Source organism: Macaca mulatta, chromosome 13 (assembly GCF_049350105.2).
Source record: "Macaca mulatta isolate MMU2019108-1 chromosome 13, T2T-MMU8v2.0, whole genome shotgun sequence".
Taxonomy (NCBI): domain Eukaryota; kingdom Metazoa; phylum Chordata; class Mammalia; order Primates; family Cercopithecidae; genus Macaca; species Macaca mulatta.
The window spans coordinates 7,892,484-7,916,206 of record NC_133418.1 but is presented as its reverse complement, the minus strand read 5'-3'; the positions used below and the strand labels follow the sequence as shown (position 1 = coordinate 7,916,206).

Sequence of the window (23,723 nt, the reverse complement as noted above, 5' to 3'; positions counted from 1 at the left end):
AAATTTTATATTCTGACAGCTGGCCCTTGCAGTTCATGAATGACACAGTTAACCTTTGAGATGTTCACCATTTCTAGTGTGTAGGAGCTGAAACTGTTTTTGGAATTTGAGGTGCAGAATCTCCGAAATGACTAATAAACAATAGAATTATTGAGGGGGCAATCTTAATAAGATTTATGTGTGGGTTCTGATTTAACTGTGGGTTAAATCGATTTAACTGTGGGTTCTGAGTTCCCAGTACCACTAAATTAGTTAGCTGAATACTTCCTAGAATTTCCTCATTTTGTCTGGGTATTGAAGGATATCATATATAATAAAGTCAATTGATAATGAACTTGGCTATTTTCTATCCTCTGAGGACTTAATTTGGAGTCGCAATACCCTAGACAAACACCACCAGGCATTTCTGCCTCGTTCTTCAAATCTCAAAAGTAATTGAATTTGGTAAAGAAAAGAATCCATGACTCCTTTAAATTGGCTGCCATTATCGGGTATTTCAACCAAGAGAGAAGAAAATGTATTTGCTTTGCTTTTTTCCTTTCATTTCTGCAGCAATCTCATACATTTTGAAATGCAAATAAAGAAATCAAAATTGTAGGGCATTTACCACCCTCAAGAAAGTGGATGTCCAAAGCTAAGGCCATTTTTCAAGCATTCACGTGGCCATGGATGCTGTATCTGGTAGGTTCAGACATGGCCTGAAACTTCATTTTTTTCTTTTTTTTTTTTTGAGACAGTTTTTTTTTTTTTTTGAGACAGCCTCTGTCGCCCAGGCTGAAGTGCAGTGGTGTGATCTTGGCTCACTGCAACCTCCGCCTCCCAGATTCAAGCAATTCTCATGCCTCAGCCTCCCTAGTAGCTGGGATTACAGGCACCCACAACCACGCCCAACTAATTTTTGTATTTTTAATAGAGACGGGATTTCACCATGTTGGCCAGGCTGGTCTCAAACTTCTAACCTCAAGTGATCCGCCTGCCTCAGCCTCCCAAAGTGCTGGGATTACAGACGTGAGCCACCGTGCCTGGCCCTGAAACTGTTTTTGCTGATTGATTTTTAAAGCATTATACAGAAGAATTCTAGCATCTTTACAGAATTGAGACTCCTGTTACCTTTCTCTTCACCTATCACAATGAGAATGAAAGCCAGCAAGTGTGAAGGGAGAGTACTTTGAAGTTGGAAAGTTTGTTATGCATCTCCTTCTTTGGGTTGCTAGTGTGCTTCAAAAACTACCACAAAATTCTGTGCACTAAAACTCCATGTTTAGCATTACCTCAAAATAAGCATTTAAATTAATTGTAAAACAAATTATTTCAACTGTTTGAGCTTTATCAAGTTAAGAGTGAGTGTGAAGGCAGACCCAGCGAAATCAGATGGTAATTTTTCCTACCATAATTAGCTTTCCATGGGGTTCTGGAAATATAAGGAGATATATTTCCATTTCTTGCCTTTTGTAGTTCCAGCGATGGACTGATAGGGTAAGAGAGGTATGAGGGGTGGAGCCATTCCCAAGTGGTTTCAAAAAGCCATTTTTAAGTAATGCCGTCACAACAGACTGTCCTGCATCAGAAACATGGCTAAAGAACTTCTGTATTTCATTGACCTAAGGTGCATTTTTTTTTGTTTACGTTTTAAGATCCCTAAAATCAGGATTTGTTTTATAGTCGATGACATCTTCCAATTAATTGGCAGCAGTTGGTAGTACATGAGATAACGCAGCCTCATACGATTTGGATGGCATGTTACATTTAATGAAATATGATATTTATCTTAGTATTTCATTGAAGGGTTTTCTCAGATACCAGGATACCTGGTTATTTCTGCCTTCAGCAAGATGATTTGTATAAACTTCGCAGCTAAATACCACATTTAAAGGATTTTAGGATTCCCATGTACCAAAAAAAGTTTTGGTTTTGGGACTTTAGGATTTAATGATGGAGAAAAATTAATTCCCATCTGTAGATATTCTTCTAGGTATCGGGAGTAGCTTTCCCTCTATGCACTTGACCCCCAGAATGACACACATCTGTTGAGCAACGCTAACAAAATCAAAAGCAGCAGATTAACCTTGAAAATGTCCTGATACGGGATGACAGGCAACCTTTTTATACTTTCCTGTTCTGCTAAATTTTCTTCAATGAATAGGTGTTACAGAGCCATCCTCGGGTCAAGAAAGTAATAAAGGTAGCCTTCCTCGTATGAGACTTGTTATCCAATTGTATACTTTAAATATGTGCAGTTTGTGTTATGTCACATACTTCTTTAAAACAAAAGTCATTGTTGAAAAAATAATTACTGTAACGGAAGTGTGACGCAGTGTAGCAAAAACATTAGAGTCAAGAAGATTTCAAAGCACAGGGTAACCCTTGAGTTTACCTGTGCAGCACCTCGAAGGAAGAATGAAGTTTGCCAGGCAGGAAACAGAAGGCAGCAGGATGAGCATTCGAGGGGGAGGGGATCGGAACAGGGTACACAGCTGGAAGTACTGGGAGTGGCAGTCACCACATCAGTTTCAGCCCTGGGTTCTAATGATTTGTACACATGTCACCTCCACTCCTAACTTGCTGGACTCACTTCTGTAACCCTTAAAAAGCTTAGTAGAGAATCCTGCAGGCCTAGTCGAGTGCTCCCAGAGAAAGACAATACCAATGCACAGATGGGGCTGGACCTCCCCAGGCACCTACCTACAGAAGACATTTGCAAAGGGAGAGAAGGCGGGTGAGACAGAAGCTGCACATATGTGGGTCTCTGAATGGGGTGGCAGGAGACACAAAAATGGAAAGAACTTCAGTGTGTGGTCCCTTTGGAGAAAGGAGCTTTGCTCTCCCTCTGTTCTGGACCCAGCCTTGCTCTGGCTCCATGAAGAATGAAGGATCTGCATAGCCTGTGGGGCCCCCTGGGGTTCTGTAGCTGGCTGGGAAGAACAGTCCTCCTTCAAAAGCAGCAGCCCCAGGACCCGAGGTTTGCCAGCAGACACCTTATCAGGGTGTCTGATAAGAGGACCTAAAAGGTAGGAGTGGCCTGGTAAGGTAGCTGACCCCTCCACAAGCAGGCTGGCCAAATGCCGGTAAGAATGCTGATATGACGTTTGTACCCACAGAATGGCACCGTTTAGAACACTGAGGTTATAGCCATTACTTTTGCATTCACAGTTGTTTCAGTGTACCACCAAGAAAACATCAGCAGGCAACGTGAGAGTATATATTAGGGACAAAGTCTTTTGATTTTATTCTCGCCTCTCCTGCAGAAGACTTCCACAGAGATTTTTTTTATAGCAGTTACTTCCACCGTTTTGAAGTCTCTCTTCACTCCCTATCGCACAAAACAGAAATAATAACGGTTATTAATTACACAGGTGTTTTAGTTAGAATTTAAAGTTTACTATCTATGAGATACATGATCTTACGGTTTGTCATCCTAATTCAGGTCATCTATAAGCTCATCTCTGGTTCTTTGCTGAAGAGTCGGTGATCAACAATCATCCTGTGGGTTTTAGGACACACCAAGAAATTAAAAATTTTAGCTGGGCATGGTGGCGCGTGCCTGTAGTACCAGCTACGAAGGCAGGAGGATCGCTTGAGCCTAGGAGTTTGAGGCTGCAGTGAGCCATGATCGTGCCACTTCCCTCCAAACTGGGTAACAGAACGAGGCCCTGTCTCTAAAAAATAAATAAAATATGCCGGGTGCAGTGGCTCATGCCTGTAATCCCAGTACTTTGGGAGGCCAAGGCAGGTGGATCACCTGAGGCCAAGAGTTCGAGACCCGCCTGGCCGACATGGCAAAACCCCATCTCTCCTAAAAATTCAAAAAATTAGCAGGGCCTGGTGGCGGGCGCCTGTAATCCCAGCTACGCGGGAGGCTGAGGCAAGAGAATTGCTTGAACCTGGGAGGCGGAGGCTGCATGAACTGAGATCACGCCATTGCACTCCAGCTTGGGCAACAAGAGCAAAACTCCATTTCTAAATAAATAAATCGATAAATAAATAAAATAATTCTATTTTGTGTTAACGGTCTTGGAAAAAATTCTGTTCTTTTTTTTCTTTTTTTTTTTTAAATGAACTTAATGCTGGAAACTATGTCAATTACCATTCTTGTCCGTTTGATGGTGTGTGAGTAATTCCCCTCGCTAGTATGGATGCCTCCAAATGGCCCAGATCTACAGACAGCACAGAGGAGTTAACTAAATGGGACTCACAGTATTTTTCACATGCCAAAGCTAAAACTAACTCATGTCCAGATATAAACTCTTAAATTCCCTTGAAGAGAAGGAAAACGTACCAATCTACGTGGAGGATTTAATTGTGGATGTCTTCTCAGTGACAGCATCTATCCAAAATAGGCCAACATCATCCTTACAGATGATATTTTAGTCCATTTCAGGAACGATATTTCATCTTCATATAATAATTTCCAAAAACTGAATCTCAGGGTGAGAGTTGAGCTTGTTCTTTTTCTTCAGATGAATAGTTCATTATTACCATAATTGAAAGAGGTTTATTGGGCATCTGCATATGACTCAGGCTGTTTAATAGAGTGGGAATCCCTTCCCGTCTCCATTTTCCTACCCAGCCTCTGCCCACCAGACTGGCTCATTTTATACCGTTTCAGTAGAATTTCTTTTTAAAGCAGACATTAGTACTTGGATTTGAGTATAACGCAAGTCACATCAAATGACACCCCTTACCCCATAACAACCTATACTCATGGAACAAAATTCTGGTAAAATACGTTAAGCCATGTAATAGAAGTTCATTCAATTTCAATGGATTTTTGTTCCATGTGCTGGAATTTTAAAGGAGTTTTTCTGGATTTTATGTCCTGCTACTTTTTTTTTTTTTTTACATTCCTCTTCACTCATTCTTTTATAAGTCTTTCATATTTTAAAGTTTTATTAATTTTAATAGCTTTTGAGGTACAAGTGGTTTTTGGTTACATGGGTAAATTGTATAGCAGTGAAGTCTGAGAGTTTAGTGTACCCATCACCCAAGTAGTGTACATTGTACCCAGTATGTAGTTTTTATCCCATGTCCCACTCCTATCCTCCCACTTCTGAACCTCCATAGTTCATCATATCACACTGTGTGCCTTTGCATACCCATAGCTTAACTCCCACTTATAAGAACATATGGTGTGTGGTTTATTTTCTATTAAATGAGAATTTTGCAAAGAAAGAGGATGTAAATCCTCAAAACAGATTTTAATAGTTTGTTTTAATGCAAGTAAAATCAAATTCAACCTGAGCAATAGCTAAACTTAAAATACTGTGTAGTACTGGCTTTATTCCACTGCAGATAAGTAGATACCATACTAATCTTTTTATTCACCATTGTGAGATTGACAGCAGTTGCTGTTTAATAGAGTGTTACTGGTGGCATGATTGTCAAACCCATCTACAGGAAATGGGTAGAAGGAAGGGTTCATTCAAAGAAAAGTTAGATTAAAAGTCAATATGATAATAGGTCAGTGGCATGAGTATAAGAACCCAAACCATAAGTATCGGGAAGGAAAATGTAGGTTTAAATCTTCGTGACCTTGGATTTGGCAATGGATCTTAGCTATGACACCAAAAGCATGAGCAACAAAGGAAAAATTAGGTAAATTAAACTTTATTGAAAATTTTTAGAATTTTAAATTTAGAAAATTTAGAACTTTTATGCATCAAAGAACATTATTGATAAAATGAAAAGATAATTGACAGGATGGGAGAAAATACTGCAAATCATAAATCTGGTAACAGTCTCGTATCCAAACTATATCAAGAACTCATTCAACTCAGCAACAGAAAGACAAACCAATTAAAAAATGGCAAAGGATTTGAATAGATATTTCTCCAAAGATGTGCAAATGACCAACAAACACATGAAAAGATGCTCGGCATCATTAGTTATTAGGGAAATACAAATCAAAACTATGTTGAGATACCACTTCATACACACAAGGATAGCTATAATTTTTTAATGGAAAACAACAAGCATTGGCAAGGATGTAGATACATTGGAACCCTCAAACATTGTTGGATTGCAAAATGGTTTCACTGCTGTGGAAAATCGCTTGGCAGTTCCTTAAAAAGTTTAACATAGAGTTATTATATAACCCAGAAATTCTGCTCCTAAGTATATACAAAAAGGATTGAAAACATGGATTCGAACTAGTGTACATACCTGCGTATTCATGGCAGTGCTATTTACAATATCCAAAAGGTAGAAACAGCCCAAATACCTATTAACAGATGAATGGATAAACACATTGTTGTATATCCATGCAATGCAATATTATTCAGCCATAAAAAAGAAGGAAGTACTGATATATGCTACAGGGTGGATGAACCTCAGAAACGTTATGTTAAGTAAACGAAGTCAATCACAAAGGCCACGTATTGCATGAGTCCATTTATATGAAATATCCAGAATAGATAAATCCAAGAGACAGATGGAAATTGGTGGTTGTGAGGGGCTGGGGCACAGGGGGTTAGGGGGCAGGGGTATGGGGAGACCCTGCCTAATGGGTAACGGATTTTACTTCAGAGTGATGGAAATATTTTGTAACTAGATAGAGGTAGTGGTTGCACAACCTTATGAATGTACCAAATGCCACTGAATTGTTCACTTTAGAATGGTTAATTTTATGTTACATGAACTTCACCTCAATAAACAGAAAGTCATTAATACAAAAGAAAAATGACTGTGAAGTGTATTCCCAGAACTGCTTAACATGTACATGTCCACCTTCGTGTCCATGTTTCTCACTGAAGTAGCTGATAGAGATTGAGAGCGATGAATCAGTTCTGAATGACCGGTTTTAAACATGATCTCGTGGTTAACCTGGGTTTTGAAAGTCACAATAAGAAAATTAATTGATGTTTCTTGTTCTTTCAGGACTCTCAGCTTGTATCCTCTGGACACAATAATCCAAGTAAGAAAGACTTCACTCTGGAGTTTCATATGGGGGGCAGGGGGCAGGGGCAGAGGGCAGAGGGGGCGGGAAGATGAGCACGCAGTGGATGGTAGGTTTCAAAGAAATGCACTAAAAAACTGGGGAAAGGGGCCATTTGTTCAAGTGCTGCCCGAATGAATGATAAGATTTATCATTAAAGGTCACTCAAGATGACCTTGAGTGCACATATTCAAGGAAAGGAGGGCCAAAACAGAAAACAGTGAATTCCAAAGCCATCCCAAGAGAAGGGAATATCGTGCTTTATTTTGGCTGTTCCTAGTATATGTGGAGGGAGAAAAAAACTTAAAAGGCACATAATTGGTTGTCTGAACTAAAGGAAAATGAGTGGGCAAAGAAAACCAATCAGTAGACCTTCAGACAAATGACCTTAGAATCCATGAAGAAAAGTCACAACCAGCTGGGTATGTGTAGTGTTTCCTCTTCCAGAAATAGACAGACTCAACTATCTAAGAAGCAGTTTCCTTACTGAATTGGTGGCTAATAAAACACATGGGCTTTTTGGTCAAAGAGAGGATGTTATCATTCCATGAAGGTGTGTTTTAATTCTCTTCTTTGGCACTACTAATTGGTATTAACGTTGTCTTGAGCATTAAAAATGCATAAGTGACCCTGTGTCCTAAAAGCACACTCACAAAGACTGGGCTTTGTTAGTTTCACGACCAGCCAGCAAGCTGGGAGCACCCCTTGCCAATTACGAAGCTGCATTTGAAGACCGAACATCCTCTGAGCTGCAGATCTCTCTGTGGAACTGAGACTCAACCACTGGGCGTCTGTGAGACAAATGGGCTGGAGAAAAAAAAGATGTTCAGGCAAATGCACTGGGAAGCAGCAGAATTTTCATGCACAGCTAGAGAAAGGCCGGTGGAGGGGGTGATGGCATAGTAGTGTGGAGGCAATACCTCTTAATTATCCAACCCACCGTTGGGATTTGCTGTGGGCACAGGCATCAGCGATGAGGCAAAATGCCAAAAGACATGAAATCTGAAGAAAATGATGAATCTAATTCTAAGAAAAGAGATCAGAAGAAATCCTGGTTAAGTCCATGTGGTGGTATACAGGCGTCAGCATCGCATACCACAGACTAGAATGTCTTGAAGAGTTGTCCTTGCTTTCCTCACTGTGTCTCACCATTGAATTTAAACGTTCAGAGTAAATGGAAGATCCCATAGATGAATACATGTACCTTCTGCCAGCTTGGCACTTTTGACAGAACAGCAAAAGAAATTCCTGCTGAGTGTCTGTTCTGTGCTAGCGTCCTGACTTACGGTATTTCACTTAATCGTCACGATAGCTGCATGAGCGAGGCATTAGGATCTCAATTTTACACATGAAGAAAATTAGATTCTGAGGCTAAAAACCAGTCATTTCTTAGACACTGCGCTAAAAAAAAATGACAGCTAGAATTTGAATTCAGAGCTCTCTGCCCCAAAGACACAAACTTTTCATCCCACTATGTTGATTCCCGGAAAGCTGCTGCCATCACTTCACCATGAGATTGAATTCTTGTCCGAGGACTATCTGCTGTGATTTCTGTGTGCATCTGGCATATTTTTATGGCATGCGTAATAGTCACTGCAATTTAGATTATATAAAAATGGACCCTTCTTCTATGGGACATGATGTGGTACTATCCCTGTGTGATATAAAACCCTCTGGCATTTCATTGTCCAGGAAAAGTTTTTGATTAGTTTTTTCTTTTCTAGGAATAAGGGTTTTTTTTTAATTTCTTTTTCTTGAGACAAGGTCTTGCTCTGTTGCCAGGCTAGAGTACAGTGGCACAATTATAGCCCACTATAACCTTGAATTCCTGGGCTCAAGCAATCCTCCCACCTTAGCTTCCTAAGTAGCCAGGACTACAGGCACATACCACTTTTTAAAATTTTTCTTAGAGACAGCTTTTCACTATGTTGCACAGGCTGGTCTTGAACTTCTGGCCTCAAGTGGTCCTCTTGCCTTGGCCTCCCAAAGTGCTGAGATTATAGGTGTGAGCTACCACACCTGGCCTTTTTTCATTTTTAAATAAATCTTTCTCCAAAACCCCAGCACATATACACAAAAATAATATTCCTGTTAAAAGTCTGAGAATTGTCTGCAATTTACAGCACATTTGAAACTTTAAGAGAACTGACCCCACCACCATTTCCCATGCTGTTTTTGTATTTGGTTTGGAATCATGATTCCAGTGAACGTGTAGGAAATAAAGAAATATTGAACTTCAGAGAAACCAGAAACAGAATATCTGTGTGGATTGATTACTCACTCATTATTTTAGGCCAGTGCTTTTATTCTCTTTGAAGTGAGAAAGACTGTATTGTAGAAACTAAAGGAAAGATTGTATAAACAGAAAATGACTTTCAATACAAATCTTTTAAAAGGTAGATCGTTCATTGATTTACTGATCAATTGAACTTGATATTATAAAATGGAATCTAGTTAAGCCTTGAGATACTTGAATATTAACATGGATGATTTGTCTACATTTTTAAAAATTATGAGAACGTCTTGTTCAGTTGAGAGACTGCACCTGAGCACTTCTTCCCCTCCCTTCAGAATCCCCACCTGATAGCTGTGAAGCTGTAGAAATGGAAATAAATCCAAAATAGCACCGAAACCGGGAAGAAGGGCCATCAGCAAACCAGAAATTTAGTTGTGTTTCTGGAAAGACAAAAGTAATAAGACCCTACTGAAAAATACTCCTGAACAGGGAAGGTCGTCACACAGCAAAGGAAGAATCAAACAGGAACAAGCTTTAGTGGTGGTGGGAACAGCCCCCGGGAGCCCCAGGAAAGACCACATCTCCACTGACCCCCAAGAGAGAACAAGTGCGAATTGTTTGCAGTGATGGGAACACCTGGCCATCCTTCAACCATTACCCCTCCAGCCCCATCCTCACGGATTCCCACACAGAGCTTTCAGGGTTATTTTTTTTCTCAAAAACCCCCCAAAACAAAAAATACAGTAATAGTTGCTAAAAAAAAAAAAAAAAATTAAAAAATTAAAAAACAGTTCACTCCTCGTTGGGAACTAATAGCAAAGAGAGAAACAGAATAGATTCTAAGATAGTACCAGACCTTAAAAATAGATGACATCGAGTAATGGCAGAAGAGTCAACTATTTCTCGAGGGAAATAAACAAAAATTCTACACACCTAAAGTACAGTGCTTTATATTTTTCTTAGAGGAGCGGGTAGAGGAAGGGCTTGGTCCTGCAGCTTGCCTGGAGGCTTCTCTTTTCTTGAGCCCTGAATGAATCCTTCACGTCAGCATACCCTGCCCACTTACAAAGAGCCATAAATCAGCTCTTCCCTACAAGGCATAGGTGTGTTAGAAAAATCGCTCGGTATACTGATACAGGAAAGCCATACCAACTACCTTGGTGAACCAATTTTTTATTTAAAAATAGGAATATATAACCAGTGAGCACCAAAAAGAAAGACTAGTCCCAAAGGAAATCTAGGAAGTCTAATTCAAGGAAAAAAAGAAAAAAGTTTCAAGTATAATTACAGTCCTTAGAAAGATTTGAAATTATTTGTGTTAAATAAAAAGAGAACAGATTGGTATGAAAAAGAGGTAATTACAGAACAAATGAACACTTGAGAATTAAAAATATGATTGACAAAATAAAATCAATAGGAGGGATGATAATAGCTGAAGTCTGAAGCCTTGAATGTAAAGTTGAAGACTTTTTTTTTTTCTGAGTATAAAGCGAAACACAAATGGAAACTGTGAAAGGGATTGAAGATACACAGCCAGTCAAGGTGGCATGGTCAAAATCCAGCTAGTAGTAATACCAGAAAAAAGAAAATGGAGAGGAATGAATAATAACAGAACTAGAGCACTTACAATCAGAAAAGAAGGGAAATGAGCAACTTACAATCAGAAAAGAAATGATTACTAAAAAAGGAAACAAGACCATGAGCAAGGGCCAGAACAAACAGGACAGCGGAGGACCAGACTCCTAATTCAGAAACTGGGGTTATCGAGCCCAGAATATAAAATTAGAGCCCTTGCGTTAATTTTTGGAAATAAAAGAGAGGACTGGAAATGTGGTAAAGGCAAGAAAACTTGGAGGAGTGTTAAACAGAACTTCTAGGAATAAGAGAACATAATAGAAATTAGAATTTCCATAGGCAGGCATAACAGCACATTAGACATAGCTGAGAAAGAATTAACGAACTGGAAAGTTGAATTTAAGAAATTATCTAGAATGCAGCCTAGAGAGACAGAAATGAAAACAGAAAATGAGTTAAGAGACATGGGGATAAAGTGGGGAAGCCTAACATACATCTAGCTAGAATTTCAGAAAGGGAAAGGGAAGCGAGACAGTACTGAAGAAGATGATTGATGGCTGAGAATTTTCTAGACTTGAAAGACATTAATCCACAGAGTCAAGGAACCCAGTGAATACCAAGGATAAATGGAAAAGAAAAAAAAAAAGTCCACACTACACACATTGTAGCTAAACTGCACATAAAAATTAAAATACCCTTTAATATCTTCAAAAACTCAGCCAACTTACAGCTGACTTCACAACAGCATCAGTGGGAACCCACAAGCAGAGAAGCTGAAGCATCACTGAGTTGAGAAAAAATAACTATCAGCTTAGGATTGTGGATCTTGCAAAAAAAAAAATGTAATGAATCAAGACGTTTTCAGACAAAAGCTGGGAAAGTTTACCACCAGTAAATCCTCGCAAAAGAAATTTTAAAAGACATACTTTGTTCAGAAGGAATGTGAGGTGCAAGAAGGATTAAATGCAGTGAAAGTAAATATGGGGAAAATTTAAACAATGTTGTTAATGTATTAAGTAATCAAAATAAATACAATTGGAATCCACAAAACAATGGCATAACACAAGATGAGGAGAATTTGGAATTAAAATCTTCTAAGTTCCTGTAATTATTTCAGAGAAGGATAAAAATTTTAACTTTGGGCTTTGATAAATTAAGTAAATATTTGCAATTTTTAGGGTACCAACTAAACTATAGTAAAAGGTATTTAACCTGCAAACCAAATGTGGAGAACATCTTACAAACCAAGTTAAAAATAGAATATGAATATTATTAGTTAATCCAAAAGAATTAAAGAAGAGAAAATGAAACAGAGTATATGGGAAAATATAGTAGCATAAATTAAATCAGTAATTTAAAGGCCGGGCGTGGTGGCTCACGCCTGTAATCCCAGCAGTTTGGGAGGCTGAGGTGGGCAGATCACTTGAGGCCAGGAGTTCGAGACAAGCCTGGCCAACATGGTGAAACCCCATCTGTACTAAAAATATAAAAATTAGCCGGGTGTGGTGGCGCGTGCCTGTAGTCGCAGCTACTGAGGAGGCTGAGGCAGGAGACTCGCTTGAACCCGGGAGGCAGAGGTTGCAGTGAGCCAAGATTGCACCACTGCACTCCAGCCTGGGCAGCAGAGCAAGACTGTCTCACAGGAAAAAAAAAAAAAAAAAAAAAAAAAAAATCAGTAATTTAAACAAATGGATTAGATGCAATGATTCAGTAACAAATAATGGCCAAATGGATTAAAAAATAAAACTCTAGCTCTGTGCTATTAGAATGACACATTTAGAAATTAAAGATTCAGAAAATTTGAAAGGAAAAAGGATAGGAAAATATATGCCAACCAAATACTGATGAAAAAGAAGATGATATATGTATTCTTATACCAGAAAAATAAACTTTAAGCAAAAAGCATTACTACAGTTAAAAAGGGTCACTACCCAAGGTACGACTTACCATATGGACAAAATAATTGGATATATGTAAATTCCAAATAACATAGCTTCAAATTTTTAAAAGTAAAAATCACTAAATTACATGGAGAAATGTATTATCTTAATGGGAGATGTAAACATAAATTCGTAACTGTTATATCATGCAAACAGAAAAAATGGTAAGGATACATAAGATTCAAACAACACAATGAGCAAGACTATATTACCCAACAGCTGCAGAATATGCATTATTTTCAAGCAGACAGGGAACAGTTATGAAAATTGACAACTACTGGACCATAAAGCAAGTTTCAACAAATTTTTAAAGAGAAAAATATTGAGCTTCTGCACAGCAAAAGAAACTACCATCAGAGTGAACAGGCAACCTACAGAATGGGAGAAAATTTTTGCAATCTACTCATCTGACAAAGGGCTAAGATCCAGAACCTACAAAGAACTCAAACAAATTTACAAGAAAAAAAACAAACAATCAAAAAGTGGGCAAAGGATATGAACAGACATTTCTCAAAAGAAGACAGGCATACAGCCAACAGACACATGAAAAAATGCTCATCATCACTGGCCATCAGAGAAATGCAAATCAAAACCACAATGAGATACCATCTCACACCAGTTAGAATGGCAATCATTAAAAAGTCAGGAAACAACAGGTGCTGGAGAGGATGCGGAGAAATAGGAACACTTTTACACTGTTGGTGGGATTGTAAACTAGTTCAACCATTATGGAAAACAGTATGGCGATTCCTCAAGGATCTAGAACTAGATGTACCATATGACCTAGCCATCCCATTACTGGGTATATACCCAGAGGATTATAAATCATGCTGCTATAAAGACACATGCACACGTATGTTTATTGCGGCACTATTCACAATAGCAAAGACTTGGAATCAACCCACATGTCCATCAGTGACAGACTGGATTAAGAAAATGTGGCACATATACACCATGGAATACTATGCAGCCATAAAAAAGGATGAGTTTGTGTCCTTTGTAGGGATATGGATGCAGCTAGAAACCATCATTCTTAGCAAACTATCACAAGAACAGAAAACCAAACACCGCATGTTCTCACTCATAGGTGGGAACTGAACAATGAGATCACTTGGACTCGGGAAGGGGAACATCACACACCGGGGCCTATCATGGGTAGGGGGGAGGGGGGAGGGATTGCATTGGGAGTTATACCTGATGTAAATGACGAGTTGATGGGTGCTGACGAGTTGATGGGTGCAGCACACCAACATGGCACAAGTATACATATGTAACAAACCTGCACGTTATGCACATGTACCCTAGAACTTAAAGTATAATAATAATAAAAAATAAATAAATAAATAAATAAAAGATAAAAATATTATATTGACCATGATCTCCAACCACAATATGATTAAATTAGAAATTGATAATGAAAATATGACTAGTAGGGAAAACACATGTTTAGAAATTAAGAATCTCTTCAGATATTAGTAAATATTTGGGACTGAAAGGTAATAGAAATACCTAATATTAAAACTGGAGGAAGAAACTAAATTAGAGGGAAAATTGCAGCTTTCCCTCTAAAATACTCATACTAGAAGCCGGGTGCAGTGTGTAATCCAAGCACTTTGGGAGGCTGAGGTGGACAGATCAATTGAGGTCAGGAATTCGAGACCAGCCTGGCCAACATGGTGAAACCCCGTCTCTACTGAAAATACAAAATTGAGTTGGGTGTGGTGGCGGGCACCTGTAGTCCCAGCTACTCGGGAGACTGAGACAGGAGAATCGCTTGAGCCTGGGAGGCGGATGTTACAGTGAGCCAAGATCCCACCACCGCACTCCAGCCCGGATGACAGAGTGAGACTTCGTCTGTAAATAAGTAAAGAAATGCCTCATACTAGAAAACAAAAAAATTAATGAACCAAGCATCCATCTTAAGAGCTGAAAGAAGAGAAAATAAACCCAGAACAAATGGAAAAGAGATTTACAAAACAAAGACAAAAGCAGAAATTAGTAAAATAGCAAAGATAAAAGTTTAAATGTCAATGGAGCCAAAAGTGTATTCATTGAAGATATAATACAGTTGACACACTTTCCAGAGAGATTGGTCAGGACAAAAAGAGAAAAGGAACAAATAAATAATATTAGGAATCAGAAAGGGAAAAAATGTGATGCAGATCAAGAACAAAAATATGAGCAAAATTGTGCCAAAATGTTTTTAAAACTAGATGAAATGACTGTGATTAAAATGATTCTTCAGGCATTATATGTATATATGTAGATGTTTTATATGAAATTTACATATAAATATAACCTGAATAATCTTATAACCATTTTAACAATTGGCCCAGTAATTTTTTAAAAATCATTCCACACACACAATTTCAAGGCTAGACATTTTTACCAGGGATTCTACCAAATTCACAGGAAGAGGTAATTCTAAACCTACACCCTTCTTCAGATAGTTAGAAAAAGCCAGCGGTTCTCAACTCATTCTGTCAAGGCAGTATAACTTTGATATCCAAACTTGACAAGCCAATACAAGAAAAAGAATTTACAGGTATCATTCATGATCATAAATGTAAACATTCTAGGTCAAATATTTGTAAATTCCATCTAGCAAAGTACAAAATACATTTTAAAATATAACTCATAATTAAGAAATTGCATTTATTTTAGGAATTCAAAATTGGATTCTTTTTATAATATTAACATGATTAATTATATTAAAATATTAAAGGAGAAAAATATGATTGTTTCAATAAGTTAAGAAAAAGCATTTGATAAAATTCACTATACATGATTTAAAGGAAAAATAGCAAATCAGGAATAGAAGCCCACTTCATTAACACAATAACAGTATCTGCCAAAAGAACTCAAAACAACCATCCTATTTAGTGTTGAAACATTTGCAGCATTCCCCTCAAGATGAGGAACAAGACATGAGTTCCACTTTTATGCAACATTATCCTGGACATCCTTGGTCGAGGCAATAAACTAAGAAAAAAAAGTATCTGTTAGGAGAAAAAAATTCATTTTCTCAAATTATCTTGTCTATGCGGAAAACTCAAAAGAATCTACAGACTAATTATTAGGATTAATAAGAAAATTTAGCAAGATTTCTGTATACACAATTTCATTTCCCTACACTAACAACTGAAAACTATAGTTTAATACAACTTTTAATGTTAGCATAAAAATATAACTTACTAAGCAATAACCCTGTCAAAAGATGTGTTAAGACCTCTACGGAGAAACTTAACCAACTATTGAAATATGTTAAGACAGGTCAAAATAAGTGGAGATGCCTAATACCAAGTACGTGAATTGGAAGATGCAATGTTGTGAAGATACAAGTTTTCTCCAAGTATCTGTAGATTTAGTACAGCTCCAATCAAATTTCCAACTTGTGTGTATGTGGAAATTGACAAACTGATGATACTCAAATTTATACAATAGAACAAAGAGCTAGGAATAGCTCAGATGTTCCTGAAGAGCAAGGTTGGAGCTTTGCCTTACCAATATTTTTAAAATACATATTAAAGCTTAGTAATGAGGGCGGTAATAGACAAATTGAGCAATGAAAGCGATTGCATAGAGACCCGGAAGCAGATCCACAGGTGTTTGAAAACTGGACTCATGGCAGAGATGATGATGTAGATCAATGGAGAAAGAATGGACTTCGAGTACCATAATAACTGGTTATTTCTAGGGAGAAAAACGAAACTAGCTCCTACCTCACACCATATACAAAAACCAGTGCCAGGTGTTTTTTAAAGATCAGTAAAAGTATATGCTTTTAGAAGACAGTATAAAACATTTTTCTGATGTTTTTCTTAAATCACAAAAAGTGTGAAATAAAGAAAATGATCTGTAAATTTGAGTACATTAAAATTAAGAACTTAATATTATCCAAAGATAACAGAGAAGGTAAAAAGGCTAACAATGGGAAAAGTTTTTTTGGTTTTTTTTTGTTTTTGAGACGGAGTCTCGCTCTGTTGCCCGGGCTGGAGTGCAGTGGCCCAATCTCGGCTCACTGCAACCTCCGCCTCCTGGGTTCAAATGATTCTCATGTCTCAGCCTTTCTAGTATCAGCCTTTATAGTAGCTGAGACTACAAGGCACCTGCCACCACACCTGGCTAATTTTTGGGGGGGTTCGTTTTTGCATTTTTAGTAGAGATGGGGTTTCACTGTGTTAGCCAGGATGGTCTCCATCTCCTGACCTCGTTATCTGCCTGCCTCGGCTTCCCAAAGTGCTGGGATTACAGGTGTGAGCCACCACACCAGCCAAGTTTTATCTGTATATTGAAAAGTTATACACACACACACACACACATGACTATATGTATGCCTCTTATTGAGACAATAAAATGTTTCTATGAATAAGAGATTAATACTAAAAAATAATTTTTAAGATACGACACAGAAGAGCAAGCACAAAATATTTACCTCATTAGTGCTCAGAGAAATGCAAACAACACAACAAAATGTTATTTGACGTTGTTAAATTAGAAAAACCTTTAAAACCTTGATCATAACGAGTGTTGGTGTGGAGGTGAATCAGTTGGAAGTCTCAGGTACTGTCTGGGGAGTGTTAATTTGGAAATCAGTTTTGGATTCCCTGCTCCAGTTGGCCATATGGAAGTCTTAAGGCCCAGAACTCCTAACATGTGCGTGAGGAAGCGTGTTCATGAATGTTTTCTGTTCTGTTGTTCATAATGGAAAAAATCTAAATGTCCATCAGGAGAAGAACAAATAAGAAACTCTGGTATATTTATACAATAAAGTATTGCACAGCAGCGAAGATGAACAAACTGTAGCTACATGCAGTATGATGGCTAAATCTAAAATTCATAACGCTGCATGATAGAAGTGAGTCTCAGAAGAATGCCTAGGTATGGTTAGAGTCGTATGAAGTTTAGAAACAACAGTGACCAAAAAAGAGTTAATTTATTAATACACACATAGGTGGTTAAAAAGAAAAAAAAAAAAAAAAAAACTCTCCAGAAAACAAAGAGAATGATTGGCACACAATTCTTTTTTTTTTTTTTTTTTTTTTTGAGACGGAGTCTCACTCTGTCGCCCACGCTGGAGTGCAGTGGTGCGATCTCGGCTCACTGCAAGCTCTGCCTCCCTGGTTCATGCCATTCTCCTGCCTCAGCCTCTCGAGCAGCTGGGACTACAGGTGACCGCCACCATGCCAAGGTGATTTTTTTGTATTTTTAGTAGAGACGGGGTTTCACCATGTTAGCCAAGATGGTCTCGATCTCCTGACCTCGTGATCCACCGGCCGCGGCCTCCCAAAGTGCTGGAATTACAGGCGTGAGCCACCGCGCCCAGCCACAATTGTTTGACCAGTAGCTGGTGGGAAGGGCGGGAAGAGATGGAAGCCAGTGAAGGCACGTTTGATGATGTTCCATCCCTGGCCTGGAAGGTGTTTTCACAGTTCATTCATTTTACTGCTTTGAAAGTGTCTATGTACATTTCATGTAAATATACATTTTATGTTCACTAAATGTGTACTCGATATAACACTATTTTAGGGAGAACATAACCTTAACTTGAGACAAACCCGTGACGTGGCGGAACATAACAATGAGAATTCATTTAACGTAAATGTCAGGAACATTTGTACTCATTCCACCTTAGGGACATTCAGGTCTACTTCTGTTCAGGTCTACTCAGGCTGCTTTGTTCTTTAGTGACTAATATTTATATTGTCACAATATTGCAAATTCTCATTATTGGCTTACAGTTTTTTACTTGACCTATAGGCAAGACCAAAAATTAAATTATTAACTAAATTAATATTAAGGAGGATGACTCAATAGTTACTGAACAGGATATAAGTATTTTAAATCTTGGTGATATAAAAGGAAAGATATAGCTGTGATGGGGAGGCGGGAGGGAAGGATAGATGGGTGAGTTTCAGAAAAGATACTGTCAGAAGGTGATTAATCAAGAGAAATAAGATTAAATATATTTAAAGTTACAAATGCCCACGAGAGGCACTAAAAGTAATAACAGAACTAATGAAAATTATAAGTGGGGGGGAGAATATTAAATACCTGGCCTCCGTCTAAAGTTGGTACATCTAGAAATAAAAACACATTGGCTGGACACGGTAGCTCACACCTGTAATCCCAGCACTTTGGGAAGCCAAGGAGGGCAGGTTACTTGAGGCCAGGAGTTTGAGAGCAGCCTGGCTAACACGGTGAAACCCCGTCTCTACTAAAAATACAAAAATTAGCGAGGCGTGATGGCATGTACCTATTATCCCTGCTACTCAGGAGGCTGAGGCAGGAGAATCATGTGAGATCACCCGGGAGGCAGGGATTGCAGTAAGCCGAGATCACACCACTGCACTCCAGCCTGGACACCAGAGTGAGACTCTATCTCAAAAAAGGAAAAACACGTCACTTAGACTAATGACTGAAGGACTAACAGAATTTTTTTTAAAAAAGCAAGCAAAGTCATTACCTTTTCTTTTCTGTTCATTTTTTTAAAACCATAAACATGGATTGCTTTTAATATAACTATGTAGAAACATTGCAGCATATGGCCGGGCACGGTGGCTCACACCTGTAATCTCAGCACTTTGGGAGGCTGAGGCAGACAGATCACAAGGTCAGGAGTTGGAGACCAGCCTGGCCAATATGGTGAAACCCTGTCTCTACTAAAAATACAAACATTAGCCGGGCATGGTGGCGTGCACCTGTAGTGCCAGCTACTCGGGAGGCTGAGGCAGGAGAATCACTTGAACCCAGGAGGCAGAAGTTGTAGTGAAGAGAGTGCACCATTGCACTCCAGCCTGGGCGACAGAGTGAGACTTCGTCTCAAAAACAAAACAAAACAAAAAAAGTTGCGGTATAGCAAAACTTCCCTCTGCAGAATTCAGTTTAATGCAGGATTGTTTTGATTTCCTTTTCAAAAAACATATTTAGTCCCTATATGACACTATTGATGGAAAGCAAGATACTCCAACAGTGCAGTCCATTTAAATGTTTAAAGAGCATGAATTCCACATTATTTATCTTTATGCTCCCAACAGCACCCAACGTAGAAGTCCTCTGTACATTGAGTTAAAAAGGTAACTGTTATAATTTTTTTAAGTGACCTACTGGAGTCAGCAAGCTGTTTCATGCCTCAAACTGTATATTCCATTTCACTGGCGAGGGTACCTTACCCATCTTTTCCCACTGCAGCATGGGATTCTGTATTAGTGACAGATCGTCGGAACAGGAGACACATACTGAGCACCTAGTATATGTTAGGCAATGTGGAAGGCCCAGTCAGACAAATACGGACTGTCAAATTGAAAGTGGATAATACATATAGATGCAAAGATTTTATATATATTTACATATATACATATACATGTGCATATATAGTTCTTTCTGTGGCTCATTTTTTCCCCTCTTCCTCTCTGTAATTGTATTTCCACATGTAAAATGGCTTCGCTGCACCCAGCTTATTAGTGACCGATGCAGGTTCCCTCCCAAAGAGACTCGTGTGGTATCCATCATGAAAACAGCTGACACAAACAGGAAGACCCTGGAGAACTCTCTTTGGATGGTGGGGCGGGACGAGAAACATCTCCTGTGCACCCAACTGAAAAAAAACAAAAATCGTACTAATGTTCTAGAATGTTCCATTACATTCATCATTTTCCCTTGGGTCCTAATAAAGAGAAAATAATTCTCAATGGTGTATGCACTTAAACATTTCAAGTTAACTTCAGAAATTGCATCACCTAACATTTCAAGATGTTGGGGGAAATTTTGTGTTTTACTCTTTCTGAAGGACAAAAATAGTTTTAACCCCATCTCATTCCTGACCTGCTTACTTTTCCCCCCACAGAAAGGCAAATTCGTTATCAGCACTGAAGTTGCTGAGAACACTCCCTCTCAGACTGTTCGCCATGTCCTGTTCAGCCCCACTACATCCTTCCTATTTGCCAGAACCTATTCTGTTTGCCCTGTTGCCACAACATAAGTGCTACTAAGAACAAAGATAATCAGCTGCGCATCTGTCCCTGTGCTGAAGCCGGCCCAAGACTTGGGCAGCGTTATTGGTCAAGGCGAAACATATTTCTTCAAACATCCAAACAGTGCCTTCGTTTTTATTTTCAGTTTCCTGTTTTCTGACATAAATTCTTTGGGAATTTTACCATTGCCTGCCGCTTCCAAGTCTGCTGTTTTACATTCTTCATTAAGATGGGATGTGGTGACTACTGGAGGCTAGAGACTGGGGAAAGTAACCAATTTCACCAAATTAAAGGAGGTTGGGGAAAAGGATCCATATATTTGAGGGAAAAAATGTACTTCCATTTAGTTTTGTCTTATATAATGCAGGTGTTATAACTCTCTGTTTCAGGATTACAGGAGGGATTGTGGTTAGTCCATGGAAAAAATGTTTCTGCAAAGTACTAAATTATTTTCCATCACTGAAGCCAGTTGAACAGGCCTTACTAGCCTCCTAAATGAGTGCACCACAGACCTTGCCTGGAAGACAAAAGAAAATACACAAGAAGGAGCTGTAAAGCAAGTTTATTAATTTGCTACTTTAGACTTTATTCCAACATGGTTTTATATGTATTGAGGCCCTGTCTAATCAATGTTTGTTATCAAGGCAGTTAAAATAGATTTTGTGACTTTTTTGTTTTTCCCCTCATCTGACCAGCTTTTAGCCAAAGTCACTCATAGTTGTTCTGGCACTGGATAAATGTCTGAGATAGATGTACGAACTGTAGAAACTGTGTCTTCTTTTTCTCACAACTGTTTATTCCTATAAGAAAAAGAGAAGGAAATATAAAGTTTGCTTTTGAGTTCAGTTTGGGCAGTACCTTTGGGATATGTTCATTATGTAATTGAGGGAGTCATTCCTGGGACTAGGTGAACACAAGCTAATGTTGACAGCTGACAAAAGGGGTATGGTACAATGTGTGGGCCCGAGGACCTGAGCAGTAGACCAAGGGATTCTAGAGATCTCCAGGCCTGACTTGAAAGAGCACAGCAAAGCAAGTTACTACCACAGACCTATTTCTTGCAACTCACAGCCTTCTCTGGGGTGTACTAGCTCTGCACAACCATCAGGAAACACACAAGCCCACAGTCTCAGTTATCAGTGACTTCTTCCATCGCCAAGCCTCAAGGAAATACAAAGAAACTCCTTACAAAATGAGGATGCATGGTTCAAACCACCAATTGATTAAGGATTGGGAATTACATTAAGCCTACCGCAAACTACAAGAAGTGAACTGGTTCCAAGCTCCTCCAACTACATACTACTTGTTAATTCCTCAATGATCACAGCCCACAGAAGCGTTTCCTTAACTAGCCTTTCGGATGGTCAGAAAGGATTTCTGGTTTATATCTCATTCTGCTTTAAGCTTTGGGCCCCAGAACCTGCCACCAGGGCTCTCCATGGGGTATAAGAAAGGGGGATTTTGGGACCTACAGTGCAACCTCAGTGTTCTGTAAAAATTCTCTCCTCCTGGCCGGACGGGGGCTCACGCCTGTAATTCCAACACTTTGAGAGGCCGAGGCGGGCAGATCACTTGAGGTCAGTTCAAGACCAGCCTGGCCCACATGATGAAACCCCGTCTCTACAAAAAATACAAAAATTAGCCAGGTGTGGTGTCAAGTGCCTGTCGTCCCAGCTACTCGGGAGGCTGAGACAGGAGAATTGCTTGCACCCGGTAGGTGGAGGTTGCAGCGAGCCGAGATTGTGCCACTGCACTCCAGCCTGGACAACAGAGTGAGACTTTGTCTCAAAAAAAAAAAAATCTTTCCTCCAAGTCCTGATTCAGCCTGACCTGGTTTGGCTTGTGTTAGCAGAAGCAATCAAAGTTCAAAGTGCCTTGGATCTAGAATGCCAATGGGTTTATTTCCTGAAATTTTCTGTAAAGTGAAGTGGAAGGAAACAGGTTCCATCTGTAAGATATTCATCTTCTGGTAAGGTCTCCACTGCAAGCCTCTGGTTGTTTGCAAATAGCTCCTCGGTACCTACTCACAGATCTGTGCCTGGGCAATTCTATTGCAGAGAAGAAATTATTTTGCAAATCGGGTTCTCAGACAATAAAAGATGTTTGAAAAGCCTCCTGCTACACATTTTGAAAGATTGTTAATGGGAGCATGGAAATATATTTAATCTCTCTTAAATCTTAAAGACTGTAAGACTCATATGTCGGTATTTTTTTCTGCTTCCTTTTTAAGAGAAAGGTGATGCAGAGCCAGAGAGTCCAGACAATGGCACATCGAATACATCGTAAGTCTCTTTCGTTTTTCTATCAGAGATGCCTCTGCTTAAATATGCCTCATAAAATGAGATAGTGCGAGTATCTTGTAATAGTAATAATGATGATGGAAGGAAGCCCATGGTTCTCTTTTCTCATGATAATGTCTTTTTAAATGCTTTGGGTGCAGATGCATTTTGAGGGCTTTTTTATGCTTTAGCAGAGTAAGAGGAATCTTGAAAAATGCAGATGCTTCTCTTTATGAAGTAGAAATGTAATGAGATTTGAGCACGTGTGCTGGGGGGATTTGGTTGGAGACTTTCAGCATCGTCTTAAGAATTACAGAACTTTTCACACTTAAAGTGGGAGGTGTACTGTCCCACACCGCTGTGCAGTAACAGGGTCGTTTCAGAAGCTTGCCATCTGCAACCTCACCTTGGAATTATGTGAAAAGTACAGTGATCGGTATCTATGGAATCTCCAGAGTTTATTTTTTTGAATTAACAAAAGCAGTTTTAAAAACATAAGAAAAGGCCCTTATAAAACATGTGCTCCTCACTCTGTGTTTTGTCTGTTTCTTCTCAATATTCAAGGAATCCAAATGTATTTTTACTGATTAATTTGATGCCAAATTGATATACCAACATTTAAATTAAAAAATTCATGAGCTAACACGTGACTTTATTTTAGCTCCGTAAGAGTCAGTAACAGGTTTGCTCCTTAAAAATCTTTATTTTTATCACTTATGAGCAGTGGCGTGTGTTTTCTTATTATAAGACAGGCTTTGTGAATTTATCTGTATGGGGATCAGTGTTCTT

The 23,723-nt window shown here is 38.9% G+C and overlaps 1 protein-coding gene across 4 annotated transcripts in view; it reads left to right on the top strand.

Annotated features, from left to right (window-relative positions):
• The window catches only part of AFF3 (ALF transcription elongation factor 3), a 580,285-nt gene that overhangs the window by 364,850 nt on the left and 191,712 nt on the right, over positions 1 to 23,723 (top strand). For all 4 annotated transcript variants that reach the window (XM_077958872.1, XM_077958871.1, XM_077958869.1 and 1 more), the window contains 2 exons: positions 6,874 to 6,910; positions 22,886 to 22,937. In XM_077958872.1, the coding sequence (XP_077814998.1) occupies positions 6,874 to 6,910; positions 22,886 to 22,937 (89 nt within the window). The remainder of the gene's footprint in view (positions 1 to 6,873; positions 6,911 to 22,885; positions 22,938 to 23,723) is intronic.